The 19842-nt window shown below is 39.2% G+C and overlaps 1 protein-coding gene across 3 annotated transcripts in view; it reads right to left on the bottom strand.

The window, feature by feature from the left end:
- MNAT1 (MNAT1 component of CDK activating kinase) overlaps window positions 1-19842 on the bottom strand; it is a 124697-nt gene that overhangs the window by 72263 nt on the left and 32592 nt on the right. For all 3 annotated transcript variants that reach the window (XM_074868988.1, XM_074868989.1, XM_074868990.1), the window contains exons 2-5: window positions 17651-17803; window positions 16173-16246; window positions 7370-7473; window positions 2948-3088 (exon numbers count right to left, since the gene is read on the bottom strand). In XM_074868988.1, coding sequence (XP_074725089.1) covers window positions 2948-3088; window positions 7370-7473; window positions 16173-16246; window positions 17651-17803 — 472 coding nt within the window. The remainder of the gene's footprint in view (window positions 1-2947; window positions 3089-7369; window positions 7474-16172; window positions 16247-17650; window positions 17804-19842) is intronic.

Here is a 19842-nt window from a genome sequence, read left to right as displayed (position 1 = left end):
AAAAACTTTTGTAAAGAACTTTACTCAATATGATATAATACATATAAGAAACTGTGAATCTCCTCAGTCATTAGGGTTTAAGCACCAAAGGTAGAATTCTCTTCTTGAAAGAGGAAAGACCCAACACCTCTATCTGCACCACACAAAACATTTGTTTTCAATTTTTTCTTGCTGCCCAGTGTGGAGGGCACAGAAATTTTGAAAAAAGCGACCAGGTCACATGGGCTGCAGGTTCCCAATGCCAGGTGATGTATCCAAGAGACAATTCAAAACCAACGGGTGACATGTCAGCTTCCCACCTTCCTCTACACTCACAATCTTGCTGAGTCAGTAGTTTTGCCACTGGTATCACTGTAGCCAGAACTCAACCCTTGTTGTTTTAGCACAGTACCAGCAACCACAGATAAAAGATTTTTTTTTAAATGTAATTCTTTACACTGCTACTGCTTATGCTTGGCTTTTGCTGCATTTCTCAATTAAGTTTTACTTATCAGCTTCATTTTCAGATTTGCAGCGCAGCATTAGAGGGACTTCAGAAACCATAGGAAATGTTTATTTGTTTAACAACTGCTGGTTTTCCAGAGACTTTGTAAGTCATTATACAAACACTTCAGTTCTGGTTTTATAAACCTTTAGTATTACAAAACAAGTTCTGGCTCAAATTTAAGTTGACAGTGCCCCTTCATAAGCAGACACACAACTTAAAATCGCCCAGTTTCCTTCCTCAGCCTTTAAAAATCACCTTTCTGTTGTTTTTAGAATATTAAGATATGTTTTAATAGCAATATATATGCAATCACAGCTAAAACTACCTATTTTGGTCATGTTTTAAGGATTATTTATAACCATTCTTTCCACAAGCCATCTGGTAAAGTAGGTTTCCAGTAAAACCAACTGCTGTGAAAAAAAGAAACAACACACACACCACCACTGGTCTCTAGTAAGTTAAGAGTATGTTCTAGAACAGGATTGAAGTAAGTCGGAAACCAGTTCAAAATACCTATTCTGTGTCATTAAATTCAAGTTTATAGTGGAGTTTTTATTGATTGATCCACTACTCAAATCTATTTGTGTGGCCTGTAAGCACTTTTACCTTTAAAGTGAAAAGAGAATGCTGGATGCAAAGGGAAAATGCCTCAAGCCTGTAAAAGAACCTTTCTGCTCATCTCTGCTTTTGTCCACGAAAAATGAAAAACCAGCTCCTTTCAGCAAAACCAATGACAGGTTGCCAGGACTCCTAGCTTAGAAAAAGGCAACTCTTCAGGAGGCCCTGAAGCTCCTAAACTGCGCATCAATATACTCTCTTCATGTCAGAGTCTTCTGCACTGGTTCAAAGCGGAACTCTACTTTTCCAGGAAAAGTAGAAAAGCATCTGTATCTTGAATAAGAACTAAGAATACAAAGCAGGAATTAACATTATATTTATGTGAGATAAACTGAAATAAGAAACTGATTTAAATCTGCCAGGCAGCTTTAAACCACATTGATGTAGACATAGCATGCATACATACTTCTTTTTTCTGGTTTCCTTCACGGTTACACACAGACTGTTCTCAAGGCTGTTCGAGCATGTGAATGTGTGTGCATGCATGTCTGTACAAACGCATGCATTAAAAAAATGGATATGTGAATCTTGGTTCAGTAAACACATTTATTGAGCTTCTCTATGCCCACATATCATCACTGCATTTCAGATGCAGAATCAGTAGTAAATTCAGCCAAAGACAAGATTAATACAATTTCTAGAAGTAGCCTGAGTTTTTCTTCAATTGTCAATACACCCCTCAAATGAATCCAAGATTTGTTCACTTCAAAAGGAGCAACTCATACACAAGAAGTTTGCAGTAAGAGAACATGACACACTCAAGGCAAGAGATCTTCTTTTAGTAGTTTTTGAATACAAAGGGATCACTTATCATTTAGGTGCTCTGACTCAAAAAGGGTTGACTAATGCTTGAACAACTCATGAGGTCAGTGTCCCCTGTTCTCCACCATCTTCCCATTGTAGAGGTGGCTGAGCTCATGAAATAGCTCCTGATTACCATTTTGCTTCAACAGACCTGATTATCAACCACTGTTCAGGACTGCTTAACAAGCCAACAGCATTAAGCGTTCACATCATGGCCAAAACAACCTAGTAGCTTCTCTCTACCCCCCTCACAAGTTGCATGATCAGCCATGCACCAAAGCAGATGCAGCTGTCATCAGCTGAAGGCAAAACAAGCAAGCTTCAGACATGACAGAACCTCACCCACCATACATCAGGTTCAAGGCAGAGTAGTCACTATACTAATGCAAGCCATCCTTGGTCACAGTCCAAGCCTGTGGCTATTCATACTGTCAACGAATTAAGTAGAAATCTAGACTTCTATACTAGCTCTTCTTCATGAATGCAGTCAAACGTCAACTAATAAGTAAACTGGTAAAGTGGCTGGACTCATTACAGCAATTTCTGAAATATACCTCCACATGTCAATTAGTGACAAGAAAAGAGCTTTCAATGGAAGCTCACTAGGAAAATAAACGAAGCCCAAAAAGAAACAAAACAGGTAGAACCAGGAAAACAGCCTCCTTCAAATACCAAAAAACCCTCCTGCATTTTTCTTTGCTAGAATCTTATCCAAGATTAATTTTGTGTTGAAACAGCCAAGAATGCTTTCCTAGAATTAATTTCTAACCAGCACTGGACATTCTAAACACTGAGTCCAATTAAGTCTATGAATCCCCAAAACACTCTTCGTCCAGTCCTTAGCCTACCAAAACCAGAGTTGTTTGCAACACTGAAACAAATAATAGGTGAGAGAACAGTAACACAAAACATCCAAGACAGGAAACAAAGGGGCAGATGCGTTAATTCCACACAGTTAACCGTGATGGAAATGAATGTCAGTGTACTTACTGCTTGCTCTGCTAAGGAGCATTCACAGCCTCTGGTTGTGTTACTCACCAGATCATCCAAGAGTGCCTGCTTATTCTTCCTTTTTATCATCTGCTGTAATTGTTCTTCTTTCTGTATGAAGAGTCGCCTTTGTTCGTTTTCCTGTCGCTCTACCTCTAAAGCTTCCTCCAGCTCTTCCTGCTCACGCGTCTGAAATGGAAATTAGAAATAGACTCGTAGCAATCTTCCACCTTGGGTGGACAGAGCTTGCCCACAGCTCTACTTCCTACCAAAGGACCTAGGAACAGAACAAGCAATAAGAAAGCAGCCAAATTCTACCTTTTCAGGTAGAATTTTAGGTATTAATAAGGTGGTATTTTAAATAAAATTAAGGCACTTATGGATAATGATTCTACCTCCTCTTACTGTCCAGTGCAAAGTTAGATTTTTTTCTTTACTGCTCTCTGTAGTAGGAAGTAACCATCTGGATCTTGGCTCCTTCAATGTTACAGGATGACAATGGATTTTCCTTACAACTTCACTCTACAATGAACCCCTCTTTGCTCCCACACATCCTACATCTCAAGTGATGTAAGTGGGATGACCAAAAATATAATTCCACAATAGTGTTCACAGAAGATGCAGCTGATGGGATGATCAGGAAAAGTACACTGTGTGCTTATCAGTGGTGTAGAAGAAAAATAAGACATTACAAATCTGTGAATATTAATAGAGAAGCTTGTAAGGTAAAACATATTTCAGCATGAACTGTAAAAATGTCACATTCCCAGAAAATGCAGAATTTTTCCTATAACCTGGATTGTAGCCGCATTACATGGGATGAAAAGAAAGAGATTACTAGTATGAAGTGACTAGTTTTTGTTTCAGAACTTACTTCTTGAGAAGTCTTTTTTAACCTGTAAGCTATTAAGTAATCTGTATTTGAAAATCACAGTGAAAGAATAAGAAGAAGAGGGTTCAAACACAGGAGAAAAATAAAAGGATTAAACAATTTTATACAGAAGAGGGAATCAAAAGAATGTCAGTGTGGCTGTAACAAGGTATAGGACAAAAAGATGGGAAACATTTTCCAAATCTTCCCCATCAAAAATACTAAAGCAAAGGGAGATTCAGTAAAAACAGAGAGATAATTAAAATTTTATAAAAAGCTTAAATGAACTATTTATCGATGGAAACACTTTCAGCAAAACATCACTGCAGCCAAGAGCTTAGTAAAAGTTGTTCTTATCATAAAGTTTTGTCATAGAGCATATCTATCTGATATAGGCCAGAATATGATGAAAAGCATCCCTTTACCAGGCAGATCAAACCAATGGATGCCAGTGAGGCCCAGTTACTCCTGGATGCAAGAGCTGACAGATCTCATCACCTGACACTGAGCCAACAGAAGCTGCTTTCATTTTGTAACCAGCAGTGACACGGGTAAAAAGCTGGTCACCAACCAGTGACCACCTGAAGCTGGATTCTGTTTGCATTTAATGAAAGGAAGAAAACAAGAAAATCCCCAAGTTGCTAATTGACGTTATTTCTGAGAATTAAGGGATCTAGTTAGTTCAGTCAACAGAATCGAAGAGCTCAGGGTCTTTTAAGACATTCCAAACCTCTTCTACATTTATGTCTAAAGACAGCCTGGAATTTGCACTGAAACAGAAGAAAACTTGTAGGGAAGTCCTGACAGACCTAGTCTGAGGAACCAGCCCAGAAAAATTATAGTCAGAAATAAGTAAACTGATATACAAACCTAAACCAGATCAGACAACAGGAAAAAGGAAGAATTGTCACAAGTCAGATCAAATTCTTTCTGAAAGGAAGGCCAAACAAAACAGTAAAACAGAAGTTCAGTAGGCAGCAAGGGTTGTATCAAGTTTAAAGATAATCTAGACACAGTCCCAACTTCTAAAGAAATAAAGATGATCACAGTGAAGCCTGGACTAATCTCAAGATGACAAGCAGAAGTAGTAAATAGAAAGTGTAATAATGTTTCACCACATTCAAGAAAGGACAATCAAGAAAACAAACACATTCACATCACAGAGTTCAAACAAAACTATTTCAAGATTGAACAAAGCAGCAAGTGAAATTAAACATCTAGTGACAAAGTAGGAAGTAACAAGTTACCCTGTGACTGGAGAATAGCAGATATTTAAGGGAGAAGGCAATTTTGGGAAAACTGTAGTCCGCTCAGAGTGCAAGGCTTTATATATATATATAAATAGCATATATAAATATATATATATAAAAAAACGCAATTTATAATGACAAGAACCCCTTCTCCAAGAGTTCTTCACCTTTTTATCCAGACTTGTCTCAACTTTTTCTCTGCATGGTCCTGCATCAGACCTACATACAGATCTAACAGATGGGTTAGTACATGAGCAGCAAAGGTCATTAGGAACTGGCTACAAATATGAAAAATATGGCTTGTATTGACAGCAGAAGAGGCAGTTATTCAAATCCTGTGGCAAATTTACAGTAAATTTATAAGACTGGTTCAGTAACTTAATATTTTGATTTGTAAGAAAGAATGACACACTCACAAGGACAGAAGTAGCAGAAGTGAGATCAAAATAACTTACAAGGCCACAGATTTGGAGACATTAATTCATCAGTAACCAAAGAGGAGAAAATATGACGTACTACTTGACCACTTCTGATTTTGAACCTCCCATATGACAGTGCTACAAGAGAAGAACACTCTTAGGATCACATCAACGTACTTCCAGTAGAGATGGGAAAACAGTGGTCTTTCATAAGAAGCTGTTAATATCTCAGCTACAATACTGCATTCAATTCTGGTCCCTTTTGCTTGCCAAACACAAATTCAAACTGGAACAGTCAAAGGGTAATAAAAACACCAAGAGGGACAAGGAGTATCTATATTCCTCAGAAGCAAACTATTACAGTGGACAGAAAAATTTATGTGAGTCCAAGAATGAAGGGACAATGGCCATAAGAAGGTTAGGTGAGAAATCAGGACACCTTTTACCATTTATGGAGTAAAGACATTCTAAAACCTGCCAAAAAGAGCTAGAGAGAGAAAGCACCCTTTCAGCTTTTGGGAGAGGGGTAAGTTTATGGGCAAGATCATGCAGTTTTTGTAATAGCATCTGCGTCAAGTCTATTATTATGTTTCAATTGTTGAAAAAGAAATGTTGAATGTTTCAAATGTTGAAATAAAAAAGAAATGTCTCCAGATCTCCAGTAAGTCTGGATTCACGCAGGCTTGCCCAGCTTCCACTAGACAGCACAGCAAGACCATCCAGTACAGAAAACAGAAGGCCCAGGGGGCTTGGGTGGGTTCAGAGTATTGCTGTGCTGCTTGATATAATCACACAGGCTGTCTGCGGGTCACGTACATGAACAGAAGGTGGGCTGCAGGCAAAGCACACTATTCTCAAGGTGACCCCAGAAGTTGCACCTACATTGTAAAATAAGACATGTAGCCAAAGATTTGGCAGGTCTCTTCAAGCTCTGAAGCATAGGATATTGCACAGTATCAGAGACAGGACAACAGATCAGAGATGGACCCCTAGGGAAGTTTCCTTGCCTTTAAAAGGAAGAGGTTCAAACAAACATTTTTCAGATTCCAATCTCCTCCTGTGAAATCCTAGAGCTAAAGAAATCGCTGGGAGTTTTGCCACAGACTTCAGGGGAGTGAGGATTTCACCCCTACTGATTTGAAAGCAAGTCCTTAGTGCAACTGGAATACAAACACAAAACCTTGTTATGTCACACTCTGGGCAGACATTTTCCTTCAAGAACTGATAACAATGTGTATTTTTATACTGAAAAAATATTTAACAGATTAAACTTTTCTTACAGAAAGAAATGCTTGCGAGTTTATTTTGAAAGAACAAAATGATATCTGAGCTGCATTTTAATGAATGAATCTTCAAAGAACCATGTGTTTTGCACACACATCATGTATACAATAGTCCTGACGTTATTGTTATCAGCTCTTGAACAAAAGTTTTAATGTTTGTTTCAACATCTTTCATTTTAGATTTTGCATAAACCAGACCTGTGCTTTGCCTCAATTTTACAACTCTCTCCTGGGAGCTTCATAATGTCTGTGTCTGGATTTCTTTTTTCCTTTGGATGAGAAAGGAATGATTGTCCTGGTATAGGAATGAACTTGGTCTCTCCTGGATATTGTCCAACAACACTGCCAGCACGCATGCGGTGGTGATGTATTAGATGCAGACTTTACTAACTGTCCCTCCTTTCAAGCCCTTCCCAAAATAAAGCATAACTACATTTCAACTATCAATTTACTCTCTTTACACAGCACTAAGTATCAATATCACAGAACATTAGCATATTACAGTTTTTGAATACAAAGTGAAATCTAGACAGTGCCTTCAGGTTTGACTTGTTTTTAAGACATTACATGAAGCACTCCACTTTGAAAATCCTTCAATTCTTTACCTAATGAATAAAAATTGTAGGAGAGAGGAGAAGTTAACTAACCAGTTTTATCTTATTTTTCTGAATGACTTCTTTATTATCCTTCTGGTACAGCTCCATTTTCTTTTTGGTGTTCTCCAAATCCACATTGTTGGTCAAGTTAAATACTGCATAAATATTAGAAAGACAGAAAGCAAAAGTATTAGGTTGGCATACATGACTACAACAAAGAAATACTACTCTTATGTTTTCTGTCCCTTCTAGCACCAGATATAAACATCACAATAACAGAATTTATTTAAATATACCCTGTAAAGCAAGACACAATCTGCTAAATCACTGCAAACTTCAACGGAAGCAAGCAGAGTTCCTTCAGGTTTATATATCTGTAGGAGATGAAAATTTGAGCCTTGCATCCTATTTTGTGATACTGATAGATACACATGAATAATCATAACATTATTTGTAAAACATTGACCTTTTCAGGTAGCAGTTACAGCTAAGAACACAGTGATTCCTGTAAAATTAGACTAAACACATACATATTAAGACAAGGTTAGAAATTAAGTCATTCCATTTCATAAGATTATCCAACGCACAGACTGCAGAGACTGTTCAAATTCTCAGGTACACAAAAAATTTTCACGTTACCTGGTAACTTAAAAGACACCAATGTACAATTACTTTTATTATAAGGAATCTGCAGATGCATCCAGATTAATAGTTTAAATGACATTCTTTTAATTTCTCTCAATAGTGACAGACTATATCTCACATAATTATGAGCAAGCAGGGTTGGCCAGCAAGCTCCACAGTTTAGCACAACACTCCCAATTGTCTACACATGGCACAGAAGATACCTCAAGAAATCGATCAGCTTCTATATCAACAGCTTGAAAGGTGTAGATGGTTTGGATGATTAGTAATTTGATACAATGCCTGAGCCTTTCACCTTTAAGTCACTGGTTCAATTGTGAGTCAAGTAAATTCCAACTGAAAGCCATTATCACTGGGAAGTCACTTGGTGATCACCATCCAGAGTGGATGCTGGGCTCATGGCCATGGCCTTAGAGCTACTGAAGACTGCCAATGCACAGCACTCAAAGCCTCAAAGAGTTTTTTCATGCAGCTACAGTAAATTTACAAGAGCAGCAGAGAAATTTGCACTGCCATTGATAAAACCTTCGCAAGAAAACAACAGCACTGCAACTGTGCTAAGTCAAACCCTAAGGAAGGGAAGGAGGTTCTAGTGGAAATGCCAACACAAAACTTGGAAGGTTTTGGATCAGTTCCCTCTTCCTAGGTTCTTAAGTGACTGGGCCAAATAAACCCTGGGCACATGCATCACTGCCAAGTCATTTGTATAAGGCTGCTAGAGAGGAATGGAAGGAAGCATGAGGTCTGTGTTGTTACTCATAAGAACATCACACATCTCAGTTTGGTAGAGAGTATATCCCTTCTTTCAACCTCTCCACAGGTAACATGGCAGAAATGAGCTTTTAGGAGGGGTCTAGGTAAACCAAACCATGAATAGCCTAGACTGGCAAAACAGTTGAAAGCAGCAAAGGAAACAGCAAGAAATCAAAGCAGGGAGCAAATGGTGGCAGGGGGGAGAAGACAGGGAAGGTCCAAAATGCTCAAGTTGTGGGATACAGCTCAGTTCTACAAACTCAGCTATACAGCAGCTCATTACTGCCAAAAAAAGGGCAGGCCTGCTCTTACGTCCCTCTTTCCATGCACAGGTCTCGCCTTTTCCCCTGCTCTGACTCCCTGGATGCTTTGCAGTATCAACAGAAACCTTCCAGTAACCTGAACTGGCTCAACAAAGGGGTCAGGCAAGTGCCAGAGACGGTGCAAGGGAAGTAATAAAAGTGTACAGATGGGAACAGAAATACTGTATTTCCAGGAGTACTAAACCACCACATTTTATTCTTATCAAAAGTATTCAGTGAAATCTAGCAAAAAGGGCTAGGCAAGATACAGCTAAAGAAATTCCTAACCTTAAACAAGCAAACAAAATGTTGTATTTAATTTTTTTCTCCTCTTTTCCAAATAATGAGAAATATCAAGAGGACTGACTGGCTCCTAAATCAGCTGAACTCTTCCACCCTGACCCCATCATCTTCACTTCAGAAGTGATCTGAGATGCAGGCTGGTTTTGTGGTTTAAGCATTTGTTGAACTCCTGCAAAACCTGAGTTCAACTTCCAACTTTGCTACTGTTCTCGGGCAGATCTCTGGGCCTCTATACTGGATGTCTCCCACCTGTAAGAACCAGGGGCACGGGAATAAAGCTTCATTTCTCCTATGCATAGTCTGCTGTGTCTCCTTTACTATAGCTACATGCAAGACCTATCTCTGTAGACTTGATCTCACCTCGGGAGGAACTCCAGGGCACTGCTATAATCCAGAAAAGCCCTTCAAAGTTCAGCTCTAGGTTTCTGGAGGCAACTTACCCATTTCAAATGTATTTATTTTCTCTCCAAAAAGCATAACAACATTTTCCAATTTCATATTGCAACAAACACACACTTTCTGGTCATAGCAGCATTTCCTTAATAAAACACATTATTTTAGTCTATATTTTTAGCATTTCAATGAAGATTTGACCTCCAACTTCCCAGTCTACAGTTCCCTGCTGACAAGCAGCTTAATATTTGAGTATTATGGCAGAGAAGAATTGTCATGTGAAAATGCTGGCATACAATCAGACCAGGGCTCTGCAATGACAGCAGCTGCATGGGAGTGTCAGCACTTCCTACAACTTAAATCCACACACCAGCTCTCTAAACTCTTCAATGACAACACAAGAAAGAAATAGCGTATGAGACATGTTGTGCTAGCAGGATGCCCAGATGTCACCTTCAGGTGCAAGAAGAGCGAGATGAGATGCCAAATGCCTTTGGGCTCCTGAACATCTTGGGTATTTCTCTAAAAATAATCCAGCAATAAGTTGATGACCTAGGTTTTGCAACTATTGCTGCTTGAACCATTCAGGGTTTTTTTCTTTTCCTCCTTTCTCAGTTATCGGTGATAGGTTCAGCTAGTCGCAACCTAGGTTTGTAAAACAAAAACCACAGTACTTAAAACTCATACTGGGGAAAGCAGGCAAATTTTAGACATATGCAGATGTCTGCCTTTATTTAGAACTACTTACAAAAGCGGGTTTATTTTGCTACTTGATATGAAGTAACATTTCAATGTTAGAGATATGTTTCTGCATCAATGTTTAAGAAATCTTCAATATCCACCTGCATAGCCGCCTTCAATGCCCACTGCTCTGCTTGCAGCAAGGTGAAAGATGGTTTATTTCCTCTTCCGTTTTCCTGCTGTGGCTGGAACCAAATCACAGGTAAAACCCTCTCAATGGTCAGATCTGCTCATACCATGATGATTCTGCTCCATCAGTCTTTCTCCGCCCTGTCACTTGAGGATGTGGTAGAACACCAACAATCAGAAAGATTCTTACTTCCAGCACCCTCAAAGACCAGAGCAGATCTCTCCCAGTGAATATTAATTCACAGTCACTCAAGAGGGACATCATCTCGGTCCTAAGCACCTGCTTTTCAACACTAAGTTTACCACATCAAGACTCAAAATACCGAAGAGCTAAATTTTGTTGCAACAATGTTAAGACCTGAAAGTCTCTATATCAACATCAGCGTCAATAGTTGTCCTTTAATAACTGAAAATAATATCTTCCCTCCTACAATAAACACCCTAGCAGCAAAACAATGTTCTTTGACACTGCACGGTTATCAGTGGCCAACCAGCCAGCCAAAACATCTTTCAGCATATTTTCTAATATATTTTTCATGAGCTTCAAACATCTTTTCATCAATATTCAGAAAATACAAATTCTTGCCATTGTATCCTCAGAATTACAGCTGACACGTCCATTTTGCAAGGGGCACTACGCCACAAAAAGTAAAGTTATTATTTCCTTCTCTTCTCCCTTGACCCCTCCACAAGTTACCTAGCATTTAAAAACCAACAAGTATCAAATCAAAGAACACAGTCACTAATACTCAACATCTTACCTTTTACATAGCTAGGACTATGTAGTATTTGGGGGTTTTTTGTCTGCTTTTGGTTGTGCCAGAAATTTATTTTAAATAAAATTCTTCCAAATGTTCCCTTTCTAAAAAAAGACAACAGAACAAGTTATAAACCAAGAAGAACTAGAAAGAGTTAAAAACTCATATGCTACACCTACCCTGAAAAAATATTGGTATAGATCTGAGTATGACTGGCAAAGCAGATGGCTAGTTTGAAAAGGTTTCAAAGAGAAGCCAGACTTATTTTTGTCCATGTTGAAATATAGCATAAGCCAATATAAGAGGCCTGAAACCCTTCAGGGAAAAGAAACAGAAGCTGTTTTGTATGCAACAATTATTTATCTACTTATCCATCTCACATTGGTTGGTTTATAAAATGACTTGCCTTGAGACATCTGTTGAAGTATAACAGGAAGACTATTGTGTTTTTCTGAAACATTTCATTCTATTTAGGTACAACCCCCTACTTCTGAAATTCAGCCTCTACAGGGAGACTTTCGCTGCTTTTCAGAACAACATTCATTATGCAATTCTACAACAAAGGGAAAAATATTTTTCTAGTTATAAAAGAAAAAAGAAAATGAGGCAAAAATGTTAATTATATGGCACAATAATTTGTCCAGAGATGCAGCAGTATGAATGAATGTCACTTCACTGCAGGACTTTAAGTCCATCAATCTCCCCATTTTAGTCTGAGGCACTGCAAATTTTCTGAGATTTCTCATACTTCCTTAAGAGACAGTAATGTTACCATATAAAAAATATTTGCTATTCGAATAGTAGGCACATTCCCTCTCTGGCAAGATAGCAGATGACTGACAGTGTTTGATCTGCATTGCTGGTAAGCCAGCTGAAAACTTTAAAATTTGTAGTATTAGTTTGTTATAAAGAATATTCCTCCCACCCTACTACAAATAACTCATTAATTATCATCTTTATAAATCAGCAGCTGGATATTGGGAATGGCAGAAGAGCAACTGCTTTGGGCAGAGCGCTATGAAGGGAGACACAACCACGTCCTCAGTCTGCCTGGGGAGTCCAAAGCTTCTGTGGCACCTTCTGTTGGTGCTTTCAACGCCTGGTCCCTGCACTTTTAAGAAGGGTAGGAGAGGGGTGAGGGGGAGAAAAGATAAAATAGATTTTAACAGGTCTCTTCCAACCAACATTTCTGTGATTATAACAAAATAATTATCAGAAACAAAAGAAAACCCACAGCTAAGCCAGAAAAAGCTAGTTAGGTATTAATGATTATTTCTGTTTATCCTCAGTTGTCTTTTATTGGGTCAATAATTTTCCAGAAAAAAATACCTTAGCATAGTAATAAATTATTGAAATCACTCAGCCCCGTCAGTCTAAGAATGATCTTTTTTGGCTGCAACAGTGTGGTACCAAAATCTTTGTTCAGATGAGATGACCGAAACGTATCTTTGATAAAGCTGCCCAATTTCCAGTTGTGTTATTCCCATTGTCAGGACCAGCAATACCATCCTTGTGCACACACACAGAGGAAAGAAAACCACAAAACAATAAACAACACAACCCACAAGTGATCATAGATACCAAAATCCTTTCTATCCAAGGATCACTTGTGAGATAAATGTTCTGTGCGAGACAATTCACTAGGCAGCTGGTATTGCATAAAGTCTTAGAGGAGTAATGAGATACAGGAATCCAAAGGGCACAAATACAGTAGCCTCCTTCCAAGTTGAATGTACTGAATGTTTTTAAAAAGCAGTAATTACTATTAACAATTGTGTTGCGGTAATGCCTTGAGGCCTCAATTCAGGTATCAGGAGAAGGTGCCAGGCAGTGTGTACACACATGCGAGGAGGCGGGCCCTGCTCTGGAGCACTTACACACCAGGTTTTGAAACATTGGCTATGGAGATACTCTGGGGAAGAAGAAAACCTTGTAGAAAAAGTAAGCAAAATTTGCATGATGTGCAGAGATTGCCACTTGTAGCAACACTCCAAGGTTTAACTTGCCCTGCTCCTCATATGGGCATAGACCTAACTTGCTCCAATAGATGTTGTCCACACCTTTCCCAAAGGCAGGTTTTAACCCTTTCACTTAATTTTTCTTCCTAGTGTTAATGACAACAAACTGTGTTTACAATGTTCTCAAATTATCCAACTGATTTTTCTTCTGGGGAAAACTTGCATTAAAATGTGGTTTCTATTTAAAGCCGTGTATAACACATTTTAGCCCAAAGCATTATTTAGTGGCTACATTCTAAACCACTTCAAAAATGTGTTTTTTATAATAGAATTCTTAAGAGGTGACTACCCTAATGTTTGTTTGACCTTCCCCTCTCACACTTTTGCTATACCACCCAACTCTTTTCTTTAAATAGAAAAAGTCTGTAGGTATAACATGCCTGATATGAAGGGGGAAAATGTGTTTCAAGTGAGGTCATATATCACATCAATGGAATAAGACAGTGCAATTGCTACAAGTGTTGGAGCTGACCTACCTGAAACATCTGGAAAAACTATCAGAACTGTGCCAGGATCACATGAAATATACAGGATGCTTACATTTTGTCTTTGCCAAGCAACTACTTCATTTAATCACCCACAGCAACTTAGAAAACAAAACTTACCTGCAAAAAGAAAACAGGGTAAAGCTGCACTTCAACCCTCCCACAGAAAAACTGAAAGGTTTGGGGGAGAGGGGAGAAAGGGGAAATCCAGGTCTCTGGCTCCCTAGCATCCGAACCTGGCAACTTGATCAACCACCACCAGCTACTACCAACCTGCAGTACACGGGCTCCACAAGGCAAAACTTTGCGCTTGCATGACTACACCCTTTCTTTCCCATCTTGCAGCCTAGTTTTTCACATGCACAAACAAGCAGGGAATTCACATACACAAAAAAATGAAATAAATACTCTCAGCAGTAAAATGTGAAACAACCATACAGAGTCAAAGATACCTTTAAGACAACGTTCAGCCATATCACACACAACACGCACAGCAAAAACACTGGAAGAGGTCACACTATCGCTCACTACGTACCAGACAACTGTCAGGTGCAGAACTCTGCCCGAGAGCGCAGGCAGGGAAGGGCTTAGGGGGAACAAGATGTGCACAATGATCTTGGTCACCAGGGAGAGAACAGGGCTTGAATTCTTACCCAAGATAGTGTTCTTGAATCTAACCTGTCCTCCAGCTTCTGGATCTGCTTGAAGTTAGTAGATCATAAATGACCCCTCTGACAGCGAAAATTAAGAGCCCTCTGACTGCACCCCTTCTTTCACCTCAACACCCTGGCTGCTATACAAAGAAACAAGGAGGTAGTCAGACTTTCTATTCCTTTTAGTATTTTAGGTGTTCCTTTCAGGAAACTAACTCCAATTCATAACAACGCTATCTTTTGAGCTTCTTCGTTATGCATTTGCAGGGCCAGCACAATTATTGACAAATTCACTCTTCTTCACAAGGTTACGAAGACCAGCCACGATTTCTCTGCTTCTAAACCAAGTTACCAGCACAGGGTCTGGAAACCATTTGAAATTTAACAACGTAATCCCAAGAGCTGGAGAATCCTAACATTCTGCACAAACTGATGATGTTAAGGCAATTTCAGGCAAAACTTTAACTCCCTTGCTGCAGACGCTGAAAACCCCTGCAACAGCAGTAAGTGGGAAATCTGTATTTCATGCTACATAAATAAAAAGCAGTTTTCCTTTCTGTGAGCACACAGATTCTTCCAGGATCCTCTGGCTAAGATGCAACCATTCTTTCTACTCATTCCCTCCTTCTCCCACACCATCCAAGAAAATATACAAACAGAACTACACCCACATTGTCTCCTCCAGTTATTTGGACCTGTGTGAGTGCGCCTGGTATTTCCCAGCCACACGATTTAGCTCTCCAGCCTCAGCCTTTGGATGCCAACAAAAACATGATACATTACTCACAGCAGTAAGCGTATTGGATACATTTGTACAAAACATCACAGTGCAAAGAGGAGCAAGGGCTCCTTTGAGAAACCAAAGAGGAGTGGCATCTCCATGTTTTCTTTCAAATCACATTCATTGATCCCCCTGCATGTTCTAAACTACCTCTTCCTCCAGGACAAAAAAAAAAAGAAAAGCCTCAGAAGCTCATAAAATACAAGAAACAAACCATTTAGGAGTCACTCCTTTGAACACATCCTTGTTTTTCTAAGCAAAATCCATCACTCCACCATAAATCACAAGTCACCCTAACTAAGAAGAAAATAAACTCTGTTGGTAACATAGTCCCTTCCCCAGAGGGCAAAGTTCTGCTTCAACTAATCCAAAGAGAAAGAAATCAATGTCTGTTCCTAAACCTTCTCCTCCTGCACAGCAACTTAAAATGCTACCACAGTGGTATATAAGGTCATCAGCTTCAAAGCAGCTTCAACTACTGTACTTGCAGATGCAAAGATGATGAAAGACACCATATGGCTTCTGTCATGGTAGATAAAGCTAATGGAGGCATATAATGAAAATTTCAATTTCTCCTCTCTTTGTTTAATCTTTCCCAGTGCAGCACTGACAGTGCCCCTGCAAGCCTTTCTTTTCCAGCTGTAAAGCACTATTCCCTCTTTGAATGATGTTTTTTTCTATGGCAGATAAAATGTTTTACTTAACGATGTCCTTCAGTTCAGCAAATATGATTAAAAATGTACAGAAAAAAGTAATTAGATAAACATCTGATAGTATGATAAATCCTATTACAGAAACTCAGCTTAGACATTCTCATAGGCAGCTGAGTCAGAAGATAAAAGCCTATGGTCTCATGAGCACAGCACATCAAAAACGCAAGCGTTAAGACTTACCAATTTCTTCTATTTCTTCCAGGAAATCATTATATTCATTTAGACTGGGAAAGTCATCCTCTCTTTTATTGTATCTTTGAAGGAAGAGAAACAAGCGTTTATATAACACACAAAGATGCACTTTCAATTCAGAAAGGCTCTTGATGCAAGCGTATTAAGTATTGACCTAGTTTTATCAACTATGTGCTTTGTGGCTCCCACAACTGACCAATGTACAGAATCTTTAAAAGGAGACAGAAGTGCTCGTTTCAAAGGAAAGGAGCCAGCCTGGCATAAATTGGTGCTATCTTTGCCTACTGTTCGCCAATTCCTTTCACAGGGTTACAGGTGAACAGGAGCACAAAGGCTAGGATATACTGATTCCAAGCCAGCCCTTCAGCATGAGAAACCTGTTAACAAAGGCAGAGAACACTAACAGCCACAAGAAAAGCTTTTCTAGAAGGATCAGAAAAGGGAGTTTCTTGGGCCAAATTCCAATTTGGGGACATTTTTTCTGCCTACTAAAAACAAATCCAAGTGGGCCAAGCATTTTACAACATCTTCTGTTCTAAGTACACTTCATTCTGTGTTTAGTCAACTAAGCTGACTTCATTCCAGTTTGACTTTTGTTAACTTCAGTAGACTTCATAATCAAACATCAAAACTATTACTACTGTCCACATTGGCATCTTGGTATTCAATGACACAATTTCCCCACATCTCAGCAATATCATATGATTCATTTAGTATTATACTAAGTCTTAGATAAAGGGTGCCAAGCTTACAATTTACCTGTACATTCATTTTTGCATACACAACTCTCTCCAGATTTGTTACGTTCCATCAGACCCTCTTCTACCAAAACATTAACTGGCTGGCTTCTTTTCCTTATAAAAATGTTTGTTGTCCACAAGGAGTGAGATGAAATTTTAGACCTCACTTATCTCAATTCCAAGAGCTCTCAAATCTACATGACAAACTAGTAACACAAGGCTTGTAAGGAAGCATTTCCACTAACAATTGCTGTGTGAAGTAGAAAACAATGCGAACATAGCTTCTCTTTTGTCCATTTTCATTTTGAAGGGAACTAGCCTTCCAACTCTCAGAACAGGTCCCCAGGGAACAAAACTATCAAGGTCCTGCTTCGTGCCCCACTCCCATGTTCACCCCCTCAAAGGGAAAGCAGCTGTAGTCCTCAGTATCTAATAATCTCCATTTAGGAGGCAAGTTTTTGCCAAAGGAGGCCACACAGAAACACCCAACTTTTTCTAATGCTAAGCAGGAATCCCTGAAGGCGAAATTGAAAATTCAGCCCTCAGTTGTTGCATAAAATCAGATTCTCTGAAATCCCTCCACTTTAAATGGAGTCAAGTTTTACAGGCTGTCACTTTAAAAAAAAGAATTATCTCCTCTGTACTACTGGAGGAGTAACTAAATTTTTTAAAATGCTGATCCATTAAATATATCTACCTTCTGTTCTTTTAACTGGTGACACTCACATTTTCAGCACTTTCTTCCGAATTTCCACTTCCTTGTCGACAGCAGGATCCTCAAAGAGCTGTACCCTGAAGTTACTCTTCCGCAGGGGGGTATCGCACTCCTGGCAATTCCCAGCCCCTCTCACAAACAGCAGTTCCACACAGCTCTCGCATCTGTGGAAGAACAGAAAGGGTATAAAGGCATGTACATGTTAAACAGTAACTGAAAACACAGGATTGTCCCCGTTTTGTTGTTTACACGCATACTGTAAGTACATGGTGCATCGCCCCTTGATTTCACTATTTCTTCAGCAACCAACAGTGGCAAGAAGGCAAGGGCTCTCCACCACGGCTAAAAGGAAACAATCTCAGCAGCACAAATGTACTTATTCTCCCTGTCCAAACAAGTCAGCCTCTTTGCTGAGACTGAAAGTTAATCCAAACACAATGATGGGGTTTGGGTCAAGGGGAAGCTTCTTTATTGACACCATCAAACTCATTTTGCCTGGACCAGACTGCAATATCCTTATTTACTCAGAGCACTACCCTGCTGCACATAAAGACCTGTTTATTTTCTTGATGCCATTCACAGCACAAGATACTATACAGCACAAGCAGGGATACAAATCTTGCCCACAGCCTTTCAAACATCTACCAGTACTACCACAGTGCAACTGCTATAACAAACCTGAGCTAAATTCCAGCCCAACACTGCTAAAAGAATCGAAATGCCATTTTAACCAGCAACCAGCATGATGCAGCTCTCCTGTGCCTTCTGTTAATACTTTTAAAATTGCACATAAAATATACTCAACACAGAGGCTGCACAGAAATAAACTGAAAATACCTTTCTGGTTTTATTTCTTTTGCCTTAATGAAGGTTTCAGATTTTAACAAGATACTTGCTGACCAGTCAGTTGGCATTTAATAAAGGAAGAACACACAACAAGAAAACCAACTTTTTAAAAAGTACTTGGGCACTAATAATGTGCAAATTTCTAGCAGAGAACAACACCTGCTGCAGTCATTTCCTACTGCTGGGGAGGCAAGGGGGTGTCTATTTATAGTTTTGCTACATTGAAGCCAAAACAGTTGTATATTAAGAGCTAAACCTTATTGTACCTTCACAAATCCAGCACAAAAGTTAAACAAAAGAAATGATACTGACATGATTGTGAAGGATCTCAAATAGAACTTTCACTTTGCTGACCTACCCCCAACAAAACTGGTTCCAGTACTTAGAGGCAGAGCTAGCTAGAACCTACCAGTTCTACCCAGCTTCTGTTTCCAAGATTAGAAAGTGCAAAACAAACGCAATTGTATCTTACAATTGAAAAAAAAAAAATTAGAGCAATTTTTTTTTTGTTAACACAAGTAGAACTACAGTTTCAAAATGCATCTTGCACAGCAGCTGCCAATGTTAAAGAGCAAACCTTCAATTTACTTGAACATTTTCCTGCTCCAGAATTCCTTCAGTTAGAAAGCCAAGCACATATAAATACACTTTACCTGGAAAGGGAAAGATCAAACCCTTTAGCACATTAGGCCTGAAATTCAGAAGTTACTGGGACATCAATTCAAGAAGTATGCTTCTGTACGAAAATAATTTAGCTCACCACTATGAGAGAAGCAACACTAAATGCAAGAGAGAAGGCAAGGCAGGGAACGGGCTTTCTCCTTCCTCCCCCAACCTGTCTGTGCATGCAACAGCCCGGTACATAAGGACAGTTTCAACGTCTCCTTCATTTTGGCAGCTCATGCTGTTTATATGTCTCTCTCAACACAGCAGCCAAAGCACAGCAAAAAAACCCCTGCCTCCTCTTTTTAAGGTATAGAAAGGGAGTGTAAAGCTACAGAACTTGGCAGGTGGATCCAGGTGTTTGTACTGGTTTTTTTAATCACAGTATTGCCTAAGGACCAACAGAACAGGGTCTCCATGTGCAAGATATTATGCACAGACATTAGCACCTGAAACGACTTCACCCCCCCACCCCTAAATCGAAGACATTTCAAGTTTACACAGGACATGACTATGGAAAAACATCCTTCCTTGGAAAAGCACTTCATACAAGTGTTTCAATGCCTTCCCAAACTGGAACCAGTGTTTTTAAGGCTGGAAAATAGCTTTCCATACAAAAAAAAGATGAGTCAACCCCTCACTATGAGAATCCCACATCAGGTGATCACATTCTCATCCACTCATGCACATCCCC

This window comes from Strix uralensis, chromosome 4 (assembly GCF_047716275.1).
Source record: "Strix uralensis isolate ZFMK-TIS-50842 chromosome 4, bStrUra1, whole genome shotgun sequence".
Lineage (NCBI taxonomy): Eukaryota > Metazoa > Chordata > Aves > Strigiformes > Strigidae > Strix > Strix uralensis.
This window is presented reverse-complemented; position numbering and strand designations above follow the sequence as displayed.